A 14247-nucleotide genomic window follows, 5' to 3' on the forward strand; every position below is an offset into this window, starting at 1 on the left:
GCAATCTGATATGAAACTTTATGGACAAAGTATGAAAGGGCAGCTTTGTGAGCTGTGGCATCTGCATCATCGGCGCCTCAAAGTCTCTCAGGGATGGAGCGCTTAAAGATGAGCAAATTTGTTATGGCTTTGGAGCCTCGTCTTTGCTCAAAAGTAATGAGTAAAGATCCAACAACAAACATGGAGGCACTTCGCATTGTGACCAAGAAAGAAGCTTCTCTAAAGATCGAATCCTCTTTTGTGTCTTCAACAGCTTCAACTTCTAAGGTGGAGGTAATCGGCACTCCTCAGGTACCAAAGTCCTCTGAGTTAGATCATAATATCTCCCAATTGATGGCAGAGTTTGCTGATTTGAAATTGCATTTGGTTAATGCACGACAACCTAGAGCACCAAAGAGTGAAGATAGGCCTCGAGATAAGAGTGGGGTCACTTGCTATGAATGTAATAAAAAAGGTCACTATCGCCCTGAGTGTCCTAGCATCAAGCATGTTAAGGATAATGGGGTATGTGTTGCACTTCACCCTGACATTTCACAATATGAACTAGCATTCCCCAAATGTCTTAAATTTTACTGCTACCTTTTGGTAATCGACCTTCAATTACTCCAAAAGGTAAGCTAAGAAAAGCATCCATCCATGTTAATGCATTAGGCAATTATTAGAAATAGCACCCCAAAGGTGTTTAAAAATTCAATAACAAAAGGAGAACCACTTTTAGTTATAAGATCATTAGGCAGTGCCTCGTCGTTTGTCAATTATAAGCTTGCCCCTTTACTTAAATGAGATGCCCATCTTGATAATTATAACTGCCAATGTTGCCAATGTTGTCGAGGTTGCCAATTGACAATTGATTTCCCTCACCCTTATGCCAATGCCAATGCACCATCCCTAATTATAAGCTTGTCCCTTTACTTAAATGAGGTTCCCAACATGATAATCATAATTGCCAATGTTGCTAATGGCAATTGGTTTCCCTCACCCTTGTTGATGAGGTCTTTACAAGTCTCCTTGTGTTTTGAAATGCTATTTTCTAGAAGGAAGTAGGGTTCTACAACAAATGGTGAAATTCTTTGAATCCTAGTGGAAGGATCACATGTGAGAGTGTAGTATGTTGTGCCTATGTCATTGACACACAAAGAGAAGTTGATTATGCACACATAGTCCCCCACATTGAATGTCTTCACGAACTCTACATAAAAGACCTCATCTTTATGAAATGTAATACAACCTATACCTTTTCTATCCACCATACCAACCTTCAAAGATTTTGGGTATGTCACATTCTGCAACATGAAGCTGCCATATTTGTTTTTTTATAAATAAAAATAAAAATAGGAAAGTGACATTTTTGTTCAAAGCTCTACCCTCAAACACTCCACTTTGGATTAAAAGATCAATATCATGGACACATAGAGGTTTACACCACTAGGTGGTGGATTTTCATCACAGTTCCAAGTTTCAGGTGACCTTGGAGGGGTCTAGGGAAAGGGGGGATAGCATTAGGGGTTTGAGCTCCAAGATTCAATGTTTTTTCTTTCTTATCTTCTAAAATTGAACTCTCATGTAAACTTCTCTCAATAGCTACCCTATGACTAGGGGATGCCTTCAAAGAGGGCGGAAAAGATGAGGCCAATAATGAAGCTACACCATGAATCAAGGAAGGGTTAATATTATGGCTTGCAATAGGGGAAGCCTTGTTGGACAAGTAAGTGGCCTCTTTCTCTTCAAGAACTTTCTGATCTGTTATGCAAATGAAGAAAATACTTTAGAAAATATTACATTTAAACATCAAAGATCTAATAACTAACATGCCATTTTCCCATTCATCCATTTTAAAATAGGCCAAATATTTCAAAAATATGAGATGGTCATCTACATATACAATTTGCCAATAAGTGAACTCCCTTCTATCAATAGAAATGGATTAACAACATAACAGAACTGTGTAGATAAAATTTCAAAATTATTAATAGAGTAGGCACATGTAGAGTCTTATTACATGGACAACTCTGCTAGATCACACTTCCCATTTTCTAAGACAACAAATTAGAAATAAAAATTACGATGCCAGTACTACTAGTCCTTGAATTGTCAACTCATTATTATAATATTAAAAAATTCTTTCTAAAATATGCTAGTATTGCCAGTTATAAAATATCCACTAACTAATAAAATTAGGAAAGCCCAAAATTTGTGTTATTTGTTAACATGCATTAAGGGTTGCCTATCTTACTACTCTTCCTTTCATGAAGGCAAGGCTATAGTGGTTTTGCCACCTTCAAGAACTCAATTCTAGCTCTAAGACTTCATCAGCTCTCATGGTTGGATGTAGCCAGTTTCTTTGACTCAGGAAATCTTTGTGCTTGGATGCGTATCTTTGTCTTCTTTCCAAGAGTATATCAAACATTGGCTAAGTCATAAATTAACTGATTAGTAGTGTGAATACTTTTGTAGTCCACACTCTGGTCTTTCAACACAAGACCTGCCACTCATCTATGGTTACTTAGAGAAACTTCTTGTAGTAGCTCATGACACCCAACAATTGCTTCAACTCATCATTGATCCGCACTCAACCCTAGGCTTGGTATACTCAATCCACTCAGTTTCCCAAACTAACAACACATCAACTCATAGATTCAATTGATCCTTCCCCCGTAGGATTGCCAAATGTGATGCTCTGCTTTGCTCACTCCGAATAGTTAACTGACAACTGTTCATTGCGTGGTTGCTCATGAACTATTAACCCAATTGTGTAGTGCTTGGATGAAGATGCTTGCTCTTGCAATTATTAGGGAACTATGTATGTGCATGCTTGGTCGTGTCAAATGTAGATGCCAACAAAATAAATTGGAGGTCTGGGTTACTACTGCTGAAGGGGAAACCGTGTGATGATGGGTGCATCGAGTTATTAACAGTTGAACAAATAGAAGGAAACACAGTAGACAATTAAAGTAAAAGCTGCACTTGTATTAAGAAGTTTGGTACAACCAAGCCACTTTGGCTTGAAGTATTCACTCAGTAGGCAACTCCTATCCTAGCAAGCTAGGTGAGAGAGAGTGTGAACTATAGAGTGTCACTCTCTCTACTCTCTTCTGCCTGTTACAATTCTTCTTCAACTATTGTAGAACTAACTTCTAAATTGATGCACTCGGTTTGCAAAACCATTACTCACCATGATTTGTCTACCCTCCTTAGTTCTTGGTTACCCTTGCTTCAGACGTGGGGTCACTACTTCCTGTTGTTGGGATATCTCAAGGTGTATGCCTCAGGCACACCTTATGTTTCTATGTGTGAGTGTTAGAGGCACAGTTAGGTGCCCACAAGCACAGTTAGGTGGTGGAAAAGCCACATAGGATGATTGAGTGAATCTAGGAGCAGATTGAGGAGATGATTGTGGAGCTTTGAGGTCATCAGTGATGTCAGTGAGCTTGTATGAGGTGCCTACTTAAGGACCTCACTTTTCTTCATTCTATAAGCAAGTATTCTGATTTTGTGTCCACTCTACTCTTTCCTTTCAGTGTTCCAACATGGTATCAAAGCCATTTGATCCCCCTTGAGCCCATTTCTGCCACATCATCATCTTCTTCTTCTTCTTCTTCTTCACCATCTCTCCCTCTTCTTCCAAAAATTTGCTTGAGCTTGTTCTCCTCTGATTCTCACCCATTTCCCACGCCCTTCCAGCTTGAGATCCCTCTTGTTAGGGCGAATTTCGGGCTGCAAGCAATTGGAGAATAACCCGCTCTGCTGGTCGTCATTGCGCGAACTTCGTCGAATCTTCTTCCTGCAAGTTCTCTGCGCCTGCTCTGTCTTTATCTAATTCCTTTCAGGGCAAGCTTCTCCATCCTAGAGCTACCTTGTGCTGAAATCTGAGCAGCAATGGCTGCATATTGAAGGAGAAAACAGAGAAAAACCAGTCGACTTTGTTCAAGAAGGTGAAGGCGACCTGACGCATATTTTCGCCTCTTCTTCCTAGAGGATCTACTGTGGTATACCAGTTTTCTTTTGCCTCTGAAAGCCCCCTTTCTTTTGCTTTGAAGAGTGTGATATGAGCCCTCCAAGTTCAGCTCTCTAGTTTTGACAGTTTTGACATACTTTTGAAAATGATGCTACATAAAATGCTACTCTAGCATTTCTGGTCTTTTGAAGTTTTCAATAACTTCACTACAAGTGTTGCTTCAGTTTTGTTTTGACTTGCTAGACCTGTTTTGATTGGAAAGTGTTTATTTCATCCACTTCTATGAAGCATGTAAGTGAAAGCATCATTGTTTGAAATTTGGTCACAAGACTTTGCTACATTAAATGCTTATATTTTGAAGCATTTCAGTTGTTATTCTAAGCCTTGTAAGAGAGAAGACACTACCCAATACTTGGGTTAGAGCCTCTCATGGCTTGCTTATGCAAAATATGTGAAAAGCCAAAACATAAAGCAATGTCTTGTTATGCTACAAAGGATGAAAATGCCAATCTGACTTCCTTGTTGAAGATTGCCAAAACAATGGTTGCCAAAAAGGAAGCAAATACAGAGATCTACACTCTCATGGCATTTTTATTTGACTCCAAGTACAAGAAAAAGATGAAGGTCAGATACCTAAGATATGCTTCTCTACACAACTATGGAGATGACAAGATAATTGTTCTCTTGAAGGATATGACTTTCAGATCCACTTGTTCTATCATAGTACCATCTTATAAGGCACTAGACACTGCCCATGTGGTAAGACCTTGCCTTGACATGGATATTTTGCCTCCACAAGATGAGGCATCCCATGAAGATTATGCATTTTAAATCATCTCTATGTATGCTCCAGATCTCTCTTTTTATGTCAAGGTACTCAGCCTGGATAGTCCTCCAAAATGAATGAAAATAAATTATTGTGTGTTGTGTGTTTTGTAAACACCTCTGGTCACCTTATGATGTAGGCCATGTGTATGTTTGTTCCATGGTACCTCCTACAGACATTGTGTGCATGTACATGTAGGGGAGATAACCATTGGAAGGTCTGTTTGTATCCCTTTCTGTTTACCTTACACCCAAGGAAACCCTTGCTAGCATGAGAACCTAGCCATAGATTTATCCTTGACCACCATGAGATGGCATGAGAAACTATGAGACTAGATGTATCCTTGACATAGCTTGAGGCATTCCCTTGAGGGGGGGTTTGTTGGGATATCTCAAGGTGTATGCCTCAGGCACACCTTATGTTTCTATGTGTGAGTGCTAGAGGCACAGTTAGGTGCCCACAAGCACAGTTAGGTGGTGGAAAAGCCACATAGGATGATTGAGTGAATCTAGGAGCAGATTGAGGAGATGATTGTGGAGCTTTGAGGTCATCAGTGATGTCAGTGAGCTTGTATGAGGTGCCTACTTAAGGACCTCACTTTTCTTCATTCTATAAGCAAGTATTCTGATTTTGTGTCCACTCTACTCTTTCCTTTCAGTGTTCCAACACCTGTTGCCATTGCTTGCCATTTAGAAGCTAACAAAATCGCATAGCTCGCTATTGTTGGCCATTCAAAAGTTAACCAAAGAGGATCTCACCTAGTCACCAATCAGGAGTGACACCTGCTCTTGCACCTGTGTTGGTATGTTTGCCCATTGGCCCATCCATCTTTTGTTGCATCATATTAGAACCATTTATTGATGGTTTAATATTGCTATTCTATGTTTTCTTTTTCTCCTTCATGTGCAATGATTCATAAAACATTTTCAATGTTAAGTCCCTCAAGAACATCCTTAACGCAATCTTGCTTGAGCTTTGAATCATGAAATAACACCCTAGGGTGATCACTCTCTTAATACTCATAGGGTAAAGGCAAGCTTTGATGTATCCAATGTTTATGAGGTTCAAGGCATTTGTTGTATACACATAACTTGCTTGATCCATAGCTCAAGTATTCATTCAAAATTACACTGCTTGAGCTTTTTCTCAACTAAAGGACACACCTAATTGAGAACATTTGACTGTATGGTTAAGGAGGTCTCCAATGTTGTGCTAAAATTATGCACACTTGTTAGAGGGCATGCTCCATAACTTTTTCTTATTTTATTGAAACCTTAAAAAGTTTTGAAAAAAAAGAATTTGAGCTTTTACAACCTCTATAATGCACATCATTCCCAGCATAGACTCTGCTTCTTCAGCCAATCGACAAGTAGGAGGGCATCTATCTATGGAGGCTTTATCTACAAGGGGGATTTTCCCTTTGCAAGGGATAGGGCTACCTACTTTTGGCTGCTGGCATTTGGTGTAGGCATAGTATCTTGGTCCTAGGCGGAAGACTGGGCGTCTGGCACAGTTATTGCAATCCGTCCCTGTGGTTGGAGAGTCAAAGCATCGGCCACATTGGCATCTGGCTTCAGCTCATCTTGGCCAAAAATTACCATCTATTTGTAGCTGGGTGCCATAATGAGTTGTAGGGATTCAATGTGCTATCTCCACTGCTGGGCCTATTCTACCATGACAAGCATTTGCAGCTCTACCAGCGTGTTGGCATCCATTGGGACTGCACCTTCAATCTGGTTCTGGGCGATGCGGAGCTATGTATCCTAGAGGAGGGCCTAAGCTCTTGTGTTTGCATGTTACTTATGGAGGCTCTCCAGTGTGCAGACATGCTTCTCTCTGGCCTATTGCTACGTTTGCTTGAGGCTTTCCACCTCCGGTGAGAGAGCTGGGAGGCCTTGGTGCCACCAAACCCAACCCGTGAAAAAACTCCCGAGCAATAGAGTTGGAGTGCTAGCCCACTGCATTGCTCTGAATTATGCCACAAAAATTGCTGAGCAAGAGACTTGATTCTAGCAACCTGATGAGTCAAATTTAACCACAAGTCAAGGCAAAACTGATGCAAACACACGTCCACATAAGGGGCCATTGCTGAGAGGAGGCTTGGTTCTAGCAAAACGATTGGTCAAGGGCACATTTCCTAGGCTTGGAGAACAGCAGAGAGTGAATTGTGACAGTAAAGGACAAGCATTGTGCAACAGACAGACGTCAGAAAAGGCACTGCCTGCATTTCTCTCAAGCATTCCACCTGGTGGACATGCAGGAGAGCACCGAATACAGTCTGAGAAAACAGGTATGTTTTGGTGCATACCCTCTTCTGAGAAAACAGGTATGTTTGGTGCAATCTGAGAAAACATGTATGTTTTGGTGCATACCTCATCTGAAGACTTCCCTTACCCTTACAAGCACGCACTCGCATGGACATTGTAGCTAACCAAATCTATAATACATTGTTGTGGTAGGGCACAGTGCAATCTGAGAAAACAGGTATGTTCTGGTGCATACCTCATCTGAAGACTTCCCTTACCTTTACAAGCACTCACTTACAGACATTGTAGCTAACCAAATCTATAATACATTGTTGTGGTAGGACAGTGCAATCTGAGAAAACACATCTTAAGACTTCCCTTACCCTTACAAGCACTCACTTGCATGGACATTGTAGCTAACCAAATCTATAATACATTGTTGTGGTAGGGCACAGTGCAATCTGAGAAAACAGGTATGTTCTGGTGCATACCTCATCTGAAGACTTCCCTTGATCTATATATAATACATTGTTGTGGTAGGGCACATTTCCTAACCTGCACTAGAAGTGGTTTATGGGAATTCAAAACCCAAATTCCTCCATAAATACTCCAATTCGAATAGACGAGAAGTTCTGATATTTTTAATTTCTATTCCTCCAGAGGACTGTCAAATCCTGGAAATGGAAAGGACATCTCCAGGCCAAGCATTGAGCAACACAGATGGACAGGGGGAAAGGCACTTCTCTCAAGCAGCCCATATTCCGCGACATGTATGAGACCTTGAATAGTCTCCAAAACATCTGAAAGAGCTCATGCACTGTGATCACAAGTTGTGTTTCATATTCTGGCTCAGCTTTTCCTCAAATACATCACATACACATTTTCAAATTAGATGTTAGCTCAAATTGATACAGCTTCTGAATCCTGTCCAGTCATGGGCTGCAAGACACTCTTTAATACTGCAGCTCAGATCCAGGCACACCCCAAAAACATTCTAAATTTGACTTTAAAAAAACAAGGGTGTGTTTTGCATTCTTGCAGAGCTACCTTTAAGTGCATCCCATAAGATGTTAGATTAATAAGCCTTCTCAACCTCATCAGTTAAAGTGTGGCAAGCTTTAGTACTAAAGCCAACGTTCTCAGATGTGAGTAAACCCCAAAAACATTTTAAATTTGAAATAAAAACAAGACGAGAAGTTCTGATATTTTTAATTTCTATTCCTCCAGAGGACTGTCAAATCCTGGAAATGGAAAGGACATCTCCAGGCCAAGCATTGAGCAACACAGATGGACAGGGGGAAAGGCACTTCTCTCAAGCAGCCCATATTCCGCGACATGTATGAGACCTTGAATAGTCTCCAAAACATCTGAAAGAGCTCATGCACTGTGATCACAAGTTGTATTTCATATTCTGGCTCAACTTTTCCTCAAATACATCACATACACATTTTCAAATTAGATGTTAGCTCAAATTGATACAGCTTCTGAATCCTGTCCAGTCATGGGCTGCAAGACACTCTTTAGTACTGCAGCTCAGATCCAGGCACACCCCAAAAACATTCTAAATTTGACTTTAAAAAAACAAGGGTGTGTTTTGCATTCTTGCAGAGCTACCTTTAAGTGCATCCCATGAGATGTTAGATTAATAAGCCTTCTCAACCTCATCAGTTAAAGTGTGGCAAGCTTTAGTACTAAAGCCAACGTTCTCAGATGTGAGTAAACCCCAAAAACATTTTAAATTTGAAATAAAAACAAGGCGATACTTCAAATGTCTGCTCACCAAGTATTCTTGCTGAGCTACCTCAAAGCGCATCCCATAATATGTTAGATTAAAGAGTCTTCTCAACCTCATCAGTGAAAATGTTGCAAGAAACTCTTTGGTACTAAAGCCAACATTCTCAGATGTGAGTACACCCCAAAAACATTTTAAATTTGAATAAGAAACCAGGCGATACTTCAAATGTCTGCTCCCCAACCATTCTCATCCTATGCAGAGCATCCAATAACCACAAGGGTTAATGCAAACTACACCATGGCATCATCAGGCACATATTGCCACCAAGCCGGCTCTATTAGACTAAGTGCATAAATTAACAGTGGACTTCTTTCTCAGGGGGATCCTTCTTTGCATGCCATTAGCAGTCAGCAGCCCCTAAAATTAAGCCGAATGCACAAATCCTTACAAGGAAAGACAATGTCAAGCTCAGCACCAAATGTCCAGCAGGCACCAACCATCTATTGCCTCGCCCACAATTTTGTTGCACGCATCCACGTGCACACCTCTCCCTCAAGCTAGAGCCATAGTACACTCCCCCAGAATATGTCAACGAGATTCTTGCCACAAAATGTTTTACAAATGTACACTTCCTTACTTCCTCTTTGAGCATTGTGCTAAAGCTGAAGAAGCTTACAATTGAGGCAGGAACATGATGCCAGCCCCACAGCAGCTGATGCCCTTTAGGCAACTCCATCAACAAAGCTTGCAAAGGTTCACCAAGGTGAATCTCTTCAAACGAAAATTGCCAAATCTATCTGATATCAGATACTACACATCCCAGATGCCAGATACTACAGCCTTCCTGAACGCGTCCCAATACACACCTCCACAACATCTCTAGGCCATCCGTCACTTTTGTTGATAGTGTTTTATCAAAGACTTCTGCGATGTGGTACACTTGGGAGTTCACTTTGCCACGACCCTTCTTAATTTAAATTTCATCAGCTGCTGTCTGAAATAAAATACACGAGGTAGTATCTCAATGAGTCTGATCAATTAGACCAGACATGAACCCGTCCATATCGGTTTCCTGTGTAAATCTCATTCTTCTCCTCATCGTAAAATAGTGCAGTGATGTCTTCCAGTGCTTCTTGCACGGTACTCCTTATAGTAGAGGAGTTAACTCTCCCTCGTGGACTGATCTTCACACTAGGATCACTTGCACAAATTTTTGCAAGGCATTTCCCCGTGAGGATGTTACTGATGTTTATAGAACCAACTGCAGAGACACAAAACCGACACAGAAAAAGTCTTATTTTATTTAATTGTTGTTTTGCATCATTTGTACAATAGTGACATGGTTTTTTGAGAATCAAGAACGCTCTAATTGTCATTTGAGAATCATCAAATCATACCTCTTTCATCATCACTACAATCATCAACATGAGATTTGCAATAAGATATGATCAAATCCTGATCACTGGTGATATAAATATTATTCGTATTGCAGTCAGGATGCCACAGGAGATGGTCTTCAAAAGATGTCACCAGCTCGCCTCGGAAATTCCAAACGACAACTGTCCTATTTCGAAAAGTTAGAAACAGCTGATTCTCATATAGAAATATGAAGGCAGACGGAGTCATGAATTCGGTTCTGCTCACTTCTGTAAGCTGGGAATTTCTCACCTGTGGACATAGCTTGCATATGTAAGACTGACGGAGTGACGTATATAAGCAGACACAGATAACATAAAGATTTAGGAGACTTACATCAAGAATTTGAAGATTTTCATTCTCTTGTTTCACAAGCAGTTTCTCATTGAATTGCTCGATAAAGTCAACTTTCTTATTTCTATGCAGAAGATGCCTGAAGTCCTTCAGTACAGTGCCATCCTCAATAGACAAGATTTTCAGAGGCACATGACCAGCTGCTCTATCATATATCAGCAGCATTATGCCAGGACTGAAAAACGTAAGACAAACACCAGTAGAAAGATCTCAGAACAAGTCGCCACCAATGACTTTTATACTTAAAAGGACTACAGGATAATGAGCAGATTGTAAACGTTGCCAGTCACCTGATCTTGATTTCTTGGACACGATCATCAGGAATGGAATACAACAGCGTGTAATTCTTTAAGTCAAACACCTTGTAAATTCTGAAATCCACCAAGGAAAATAAGAAGGTGCAAAATCTAAATGCAATGTTCCAATAACCATTTTCACTGCACAACAGAAATTAACACCAGTACCCTTGGGTGCATATATCTAGATGAATCCAGGAGCATGCCCAAACTCATCCTCTAAAAACACAACATAGTGCAGTTTCAATCTCATGATAGTACATGCCCAAACTCATCCTCTAAACACACAACATTGTGCACTTTCAATCTCATGATAGTCACTCATAAGGTTGAAAACCATAAACTCCATCACACATAGCAGGGAATAGCTACTATGACCTCCCCACTGACGTCATCAGCGCTCAACAGTGGGTGTAGACCATAGTATAAACATATGCTCTCACACATACAAATCCACACACCCACACATGCTTGAGCATCCATTTATACAAAGGTCTTCGTACTGAGTTCCTGTCAGCACTCCAGAGGTGAAGGACATAGCATAGTGCTTACCCATCCTGAGCTGAATAAGTGAGGACTTTTCCATTGACATCATCAAATTCAACAAATCCAGGCCACCTCAATGATTCTGATCCAAAAAGAGCAAAGCCTGCATCTGCCTGTCCTCTGCGGATGTATCTGCAAAATAAACCCCATGATGCCAGCCAATCAATTGCTGCCCTACACCTAACAATGCAGCACAAGCACAGTAACCACAATTACAACTTCATGAAGAGAGAATCATACTGGATAGCTGTAGTCCTGCACTTCAATGTGCTAAAGTTATCAGATGCATATACTGAAACAGTTATAAGGGAGTCATTATTTTTGTTGTAGAACAGACTTCGGATGACCTCATCTGGGCTGATATTTAAGAAGCAAATCTTCCTGTTTGTCTCTGCCCAAATTCCAAAAACAAATGATTGGAAGCTCCAAGAGACTCGAAGCAACTACTCTGAATCTGAAATAATACATATCCCAAAACCACCAGCACATTCCCATCGACACATAACCAGCAGGGAACGCTGCTAATGCAAATAAACAGTTTGAGTGACACAGTGCTAAAATATCACTTCAGATGTACATTTTACAGCCACTCAAGATGTTCAAAAATGACCTCAATTCAGCTTACCCCTGCTAAAAGCAGCACACACTCCTGATTGAGCCAAAGCAAAAACTATGTCTCTGGCAGCAACAATTTCAATTATCTTTGACCGCTTCTTCAGAAAGGTAAGCTGAAGAAACCAGTGTGCCTTGGGGTCGTAAGTGTCAAACTCCTCCTGCAATGATGAGAAGGCAAACAGATTTTCAACATATGTAAAATTATATAAGTTTTTTCAAACCGCTTGACTTCTATTACACACGCAACCACATGATCAACTAACGCCTCTTCGGTAATAATGACTCTTTCTAACGACAAAGACACAATAATAACACGAAAAGTAAAAGTCCATAGACACAGAAGACGTAGTGACGAGCCCAAAGTACACATCCGACAATTTCTTGAATGTTTAAATATGAAAGGAAAGCAACAACATCCACAACCTGACAAGATTGTAAAACAAGTCGTAATTTCTTGCATGGAGAGGACATCCGCTCTGACACCAAAGAGGTCCGTTCTACAAATGCGAGTGATGCTCAGGGAGCGTGGTACACGTCACGGCTATTACAGCCCTCAGGCAATACTATATTGTTTTCGTATACGTTGCATGCACCTCCACCATACAAAAGAACCTCCACTCGTCATGATCTTGAGAAAGGACTTCTCAATTAATGACCTCGTATTCGAAGGCCCTAGGTTTACACATCTAGTTCAAATAATTCATACCGACTTGAGCGACGCTACATCACATTTGATTCCAGAGACCCTGGAAACTCGTTATGATGCACAGGAAGGGTTGTCCTCTCTCATACACAGAACGACACCATTTAAAAGGGCGCTTGCAGAACTTAGACTGTCGTTTCCGCATAGGGTAGGGCAGTAGCAGTCCCAGAGAAGAGCGTCCCTAACAATGAAACCTCTTGAACTTCTGCTTTCGATACAGTAACACAGTTAACTTAAGAGCATCATCCCAAGAAGGAGCACCGTTGCAGGACGAAGAAAAGCCTTCCTAACCAAAGGAAGAAAAAATGGGCTTGCGTTACTGCTGCAGCGTGATGCAGGGAGGAGTTGAAGCCCAAACCTGGAGCTGAAAGTTGCGGAACTTCTCTTGCGAGTTGGTGCAATTGAAAGCCCGGTTGCCAATGGAGCTGATCTCGCGTCTGAGAAGCTTCTTAAAACAATTGGAGGAGTCGTAGGGGCAAGCGCGTTTACCAGCGAGAATGCGGCGACTGGAGGAGGGGCGGGGGCTACTGGGGATCTTCTTCTTGGAATCCATGGAGAGGGAGGGATGTTAGGGCATGGCGGGGAAGAAATGGGAGAGAAGGGTTGGGGAAAATGAGAGCAAAGAAGCTCCAGGAGGAAAGGGAAGCTCTGGTGGGAAGGGAAGGAGAAGGAGATGAAGCTAGGGCAAGGAAGGAGGAGCCGAAAGGGAGTCGAGGAGAACCAGTGTGCGGCTATGGAGATGGAGATGGAGCTTGAGCTTGAGCTCGAGCTGGAGCTCGAGCTATGGCTATGGCGATGTCTATAGCGGACAGAGCTCTGAAGGAGAGCAAAACAGTATTTGAAAGAAGATGAAAAATGAAGAAGATGAAGAAGTTGAAGAAGAAGATTAAACCCAACCGAGCCCCTCCTTAACCTCCCCCTTAACCCCGGTCAAATCTTTCCGTTGTCCCCACCTTTTTTGAATTTCTTCCCATCTCCTCGCCTCTGGTTACCTTACACTTAACCTCACCCTTTTCTAACCCTAGAGGAATCAAGCAAGCACTCGTCTGATTTTCGCTATAGAATTCGCCTGTTGCTCCACTGTGCACGAATTAGCAGCACATGCTTGCCTCAAGTATGTTGGACCTTGTTGAAGTTACGGGCACCTGCTCATGTAGAATTCAGTTAGGCTGCATCATGGGGAGTAAGGGCGGGACAATCTATAGGCAATCGATTATTGGTCGTCAACCTCCAACCTAATCTCTCTTTTTTTTTCAAAGAAGCTACAAACTAATCTTACCTACCTATGTAGTCGAAAATGCTCCATCAAGGTCGTTGCTCGCCATTATTACCTCCAAAACTGGCTACAACAAATGGAGCATCATTTTCATCACCGACAGAATGATGATTTGTCACTTTTAACGTCACGCCTTGACCTTAACGGCCAAAAAGGCCCATTAGTCGACAGGGCAGGCTCCCGACTGCTGTCGGTTGCCTACCCACCTCCCGATGGACCTTCCCTACCCCGTCAATCGTAAGTGTACCTCTCCACAATCCATTTTAAGATTCGGGGGCC

At 41.5% G+C, this 14247-nt stretch overlaps 1 protein-coding gene across 1 annotated transcript; it reads right to left on the reverse strand.

Moving 5' to 3' along the window:
- Nucleotides 1–9300: 9300 nt before the first annotated feature.
- LOC147902263 (uncharacterized) lies at nucleotides 9301–13529 on the reverse strand. The gene is made up of 8 exons (XM_087374833.1): nucleotides 13051–13529; nucleotides 12000–12147; nucleotides 11615–11765; nucleotides 11381–11506; nucleotides 10823–10903; nucleotides 10515–10707; nucleotides 10160–10430; nucleotides 9301–10023 (listed from the first exon to the last, which is right to left on the reverse strand). Exons 1-8 carry the CDS (start codon nucleotides 13243–13245, stop codon nucleotides 9797–9799), a joined length of 1392 nt encoding a protein of 463 aa, XP_087230959.1. The 5' UTR covers nucleotides 13246–13529; the 3' UTR covers nucleotides 9301–9796.
- Nucleotides 13530–14247: the final 718 nt, after the last annotated feature.

Source organism: Dipteris shenzhenensis, chromosome 5, assembly GCF_047967505.1.
Source record: "Dipteris shenzhenensis isolate YYH24624 ecotype China chromosome 5, Dip_SZ_1.0, whole genome shotgun sequence".
Lineage (NCBI taxonomy): Eukaryota > Viridiplantae > Streptophyta > Polypodiopsida > Gleicheniales > Dipteridaceae > Dipteris > Dipteris shenzhenensis.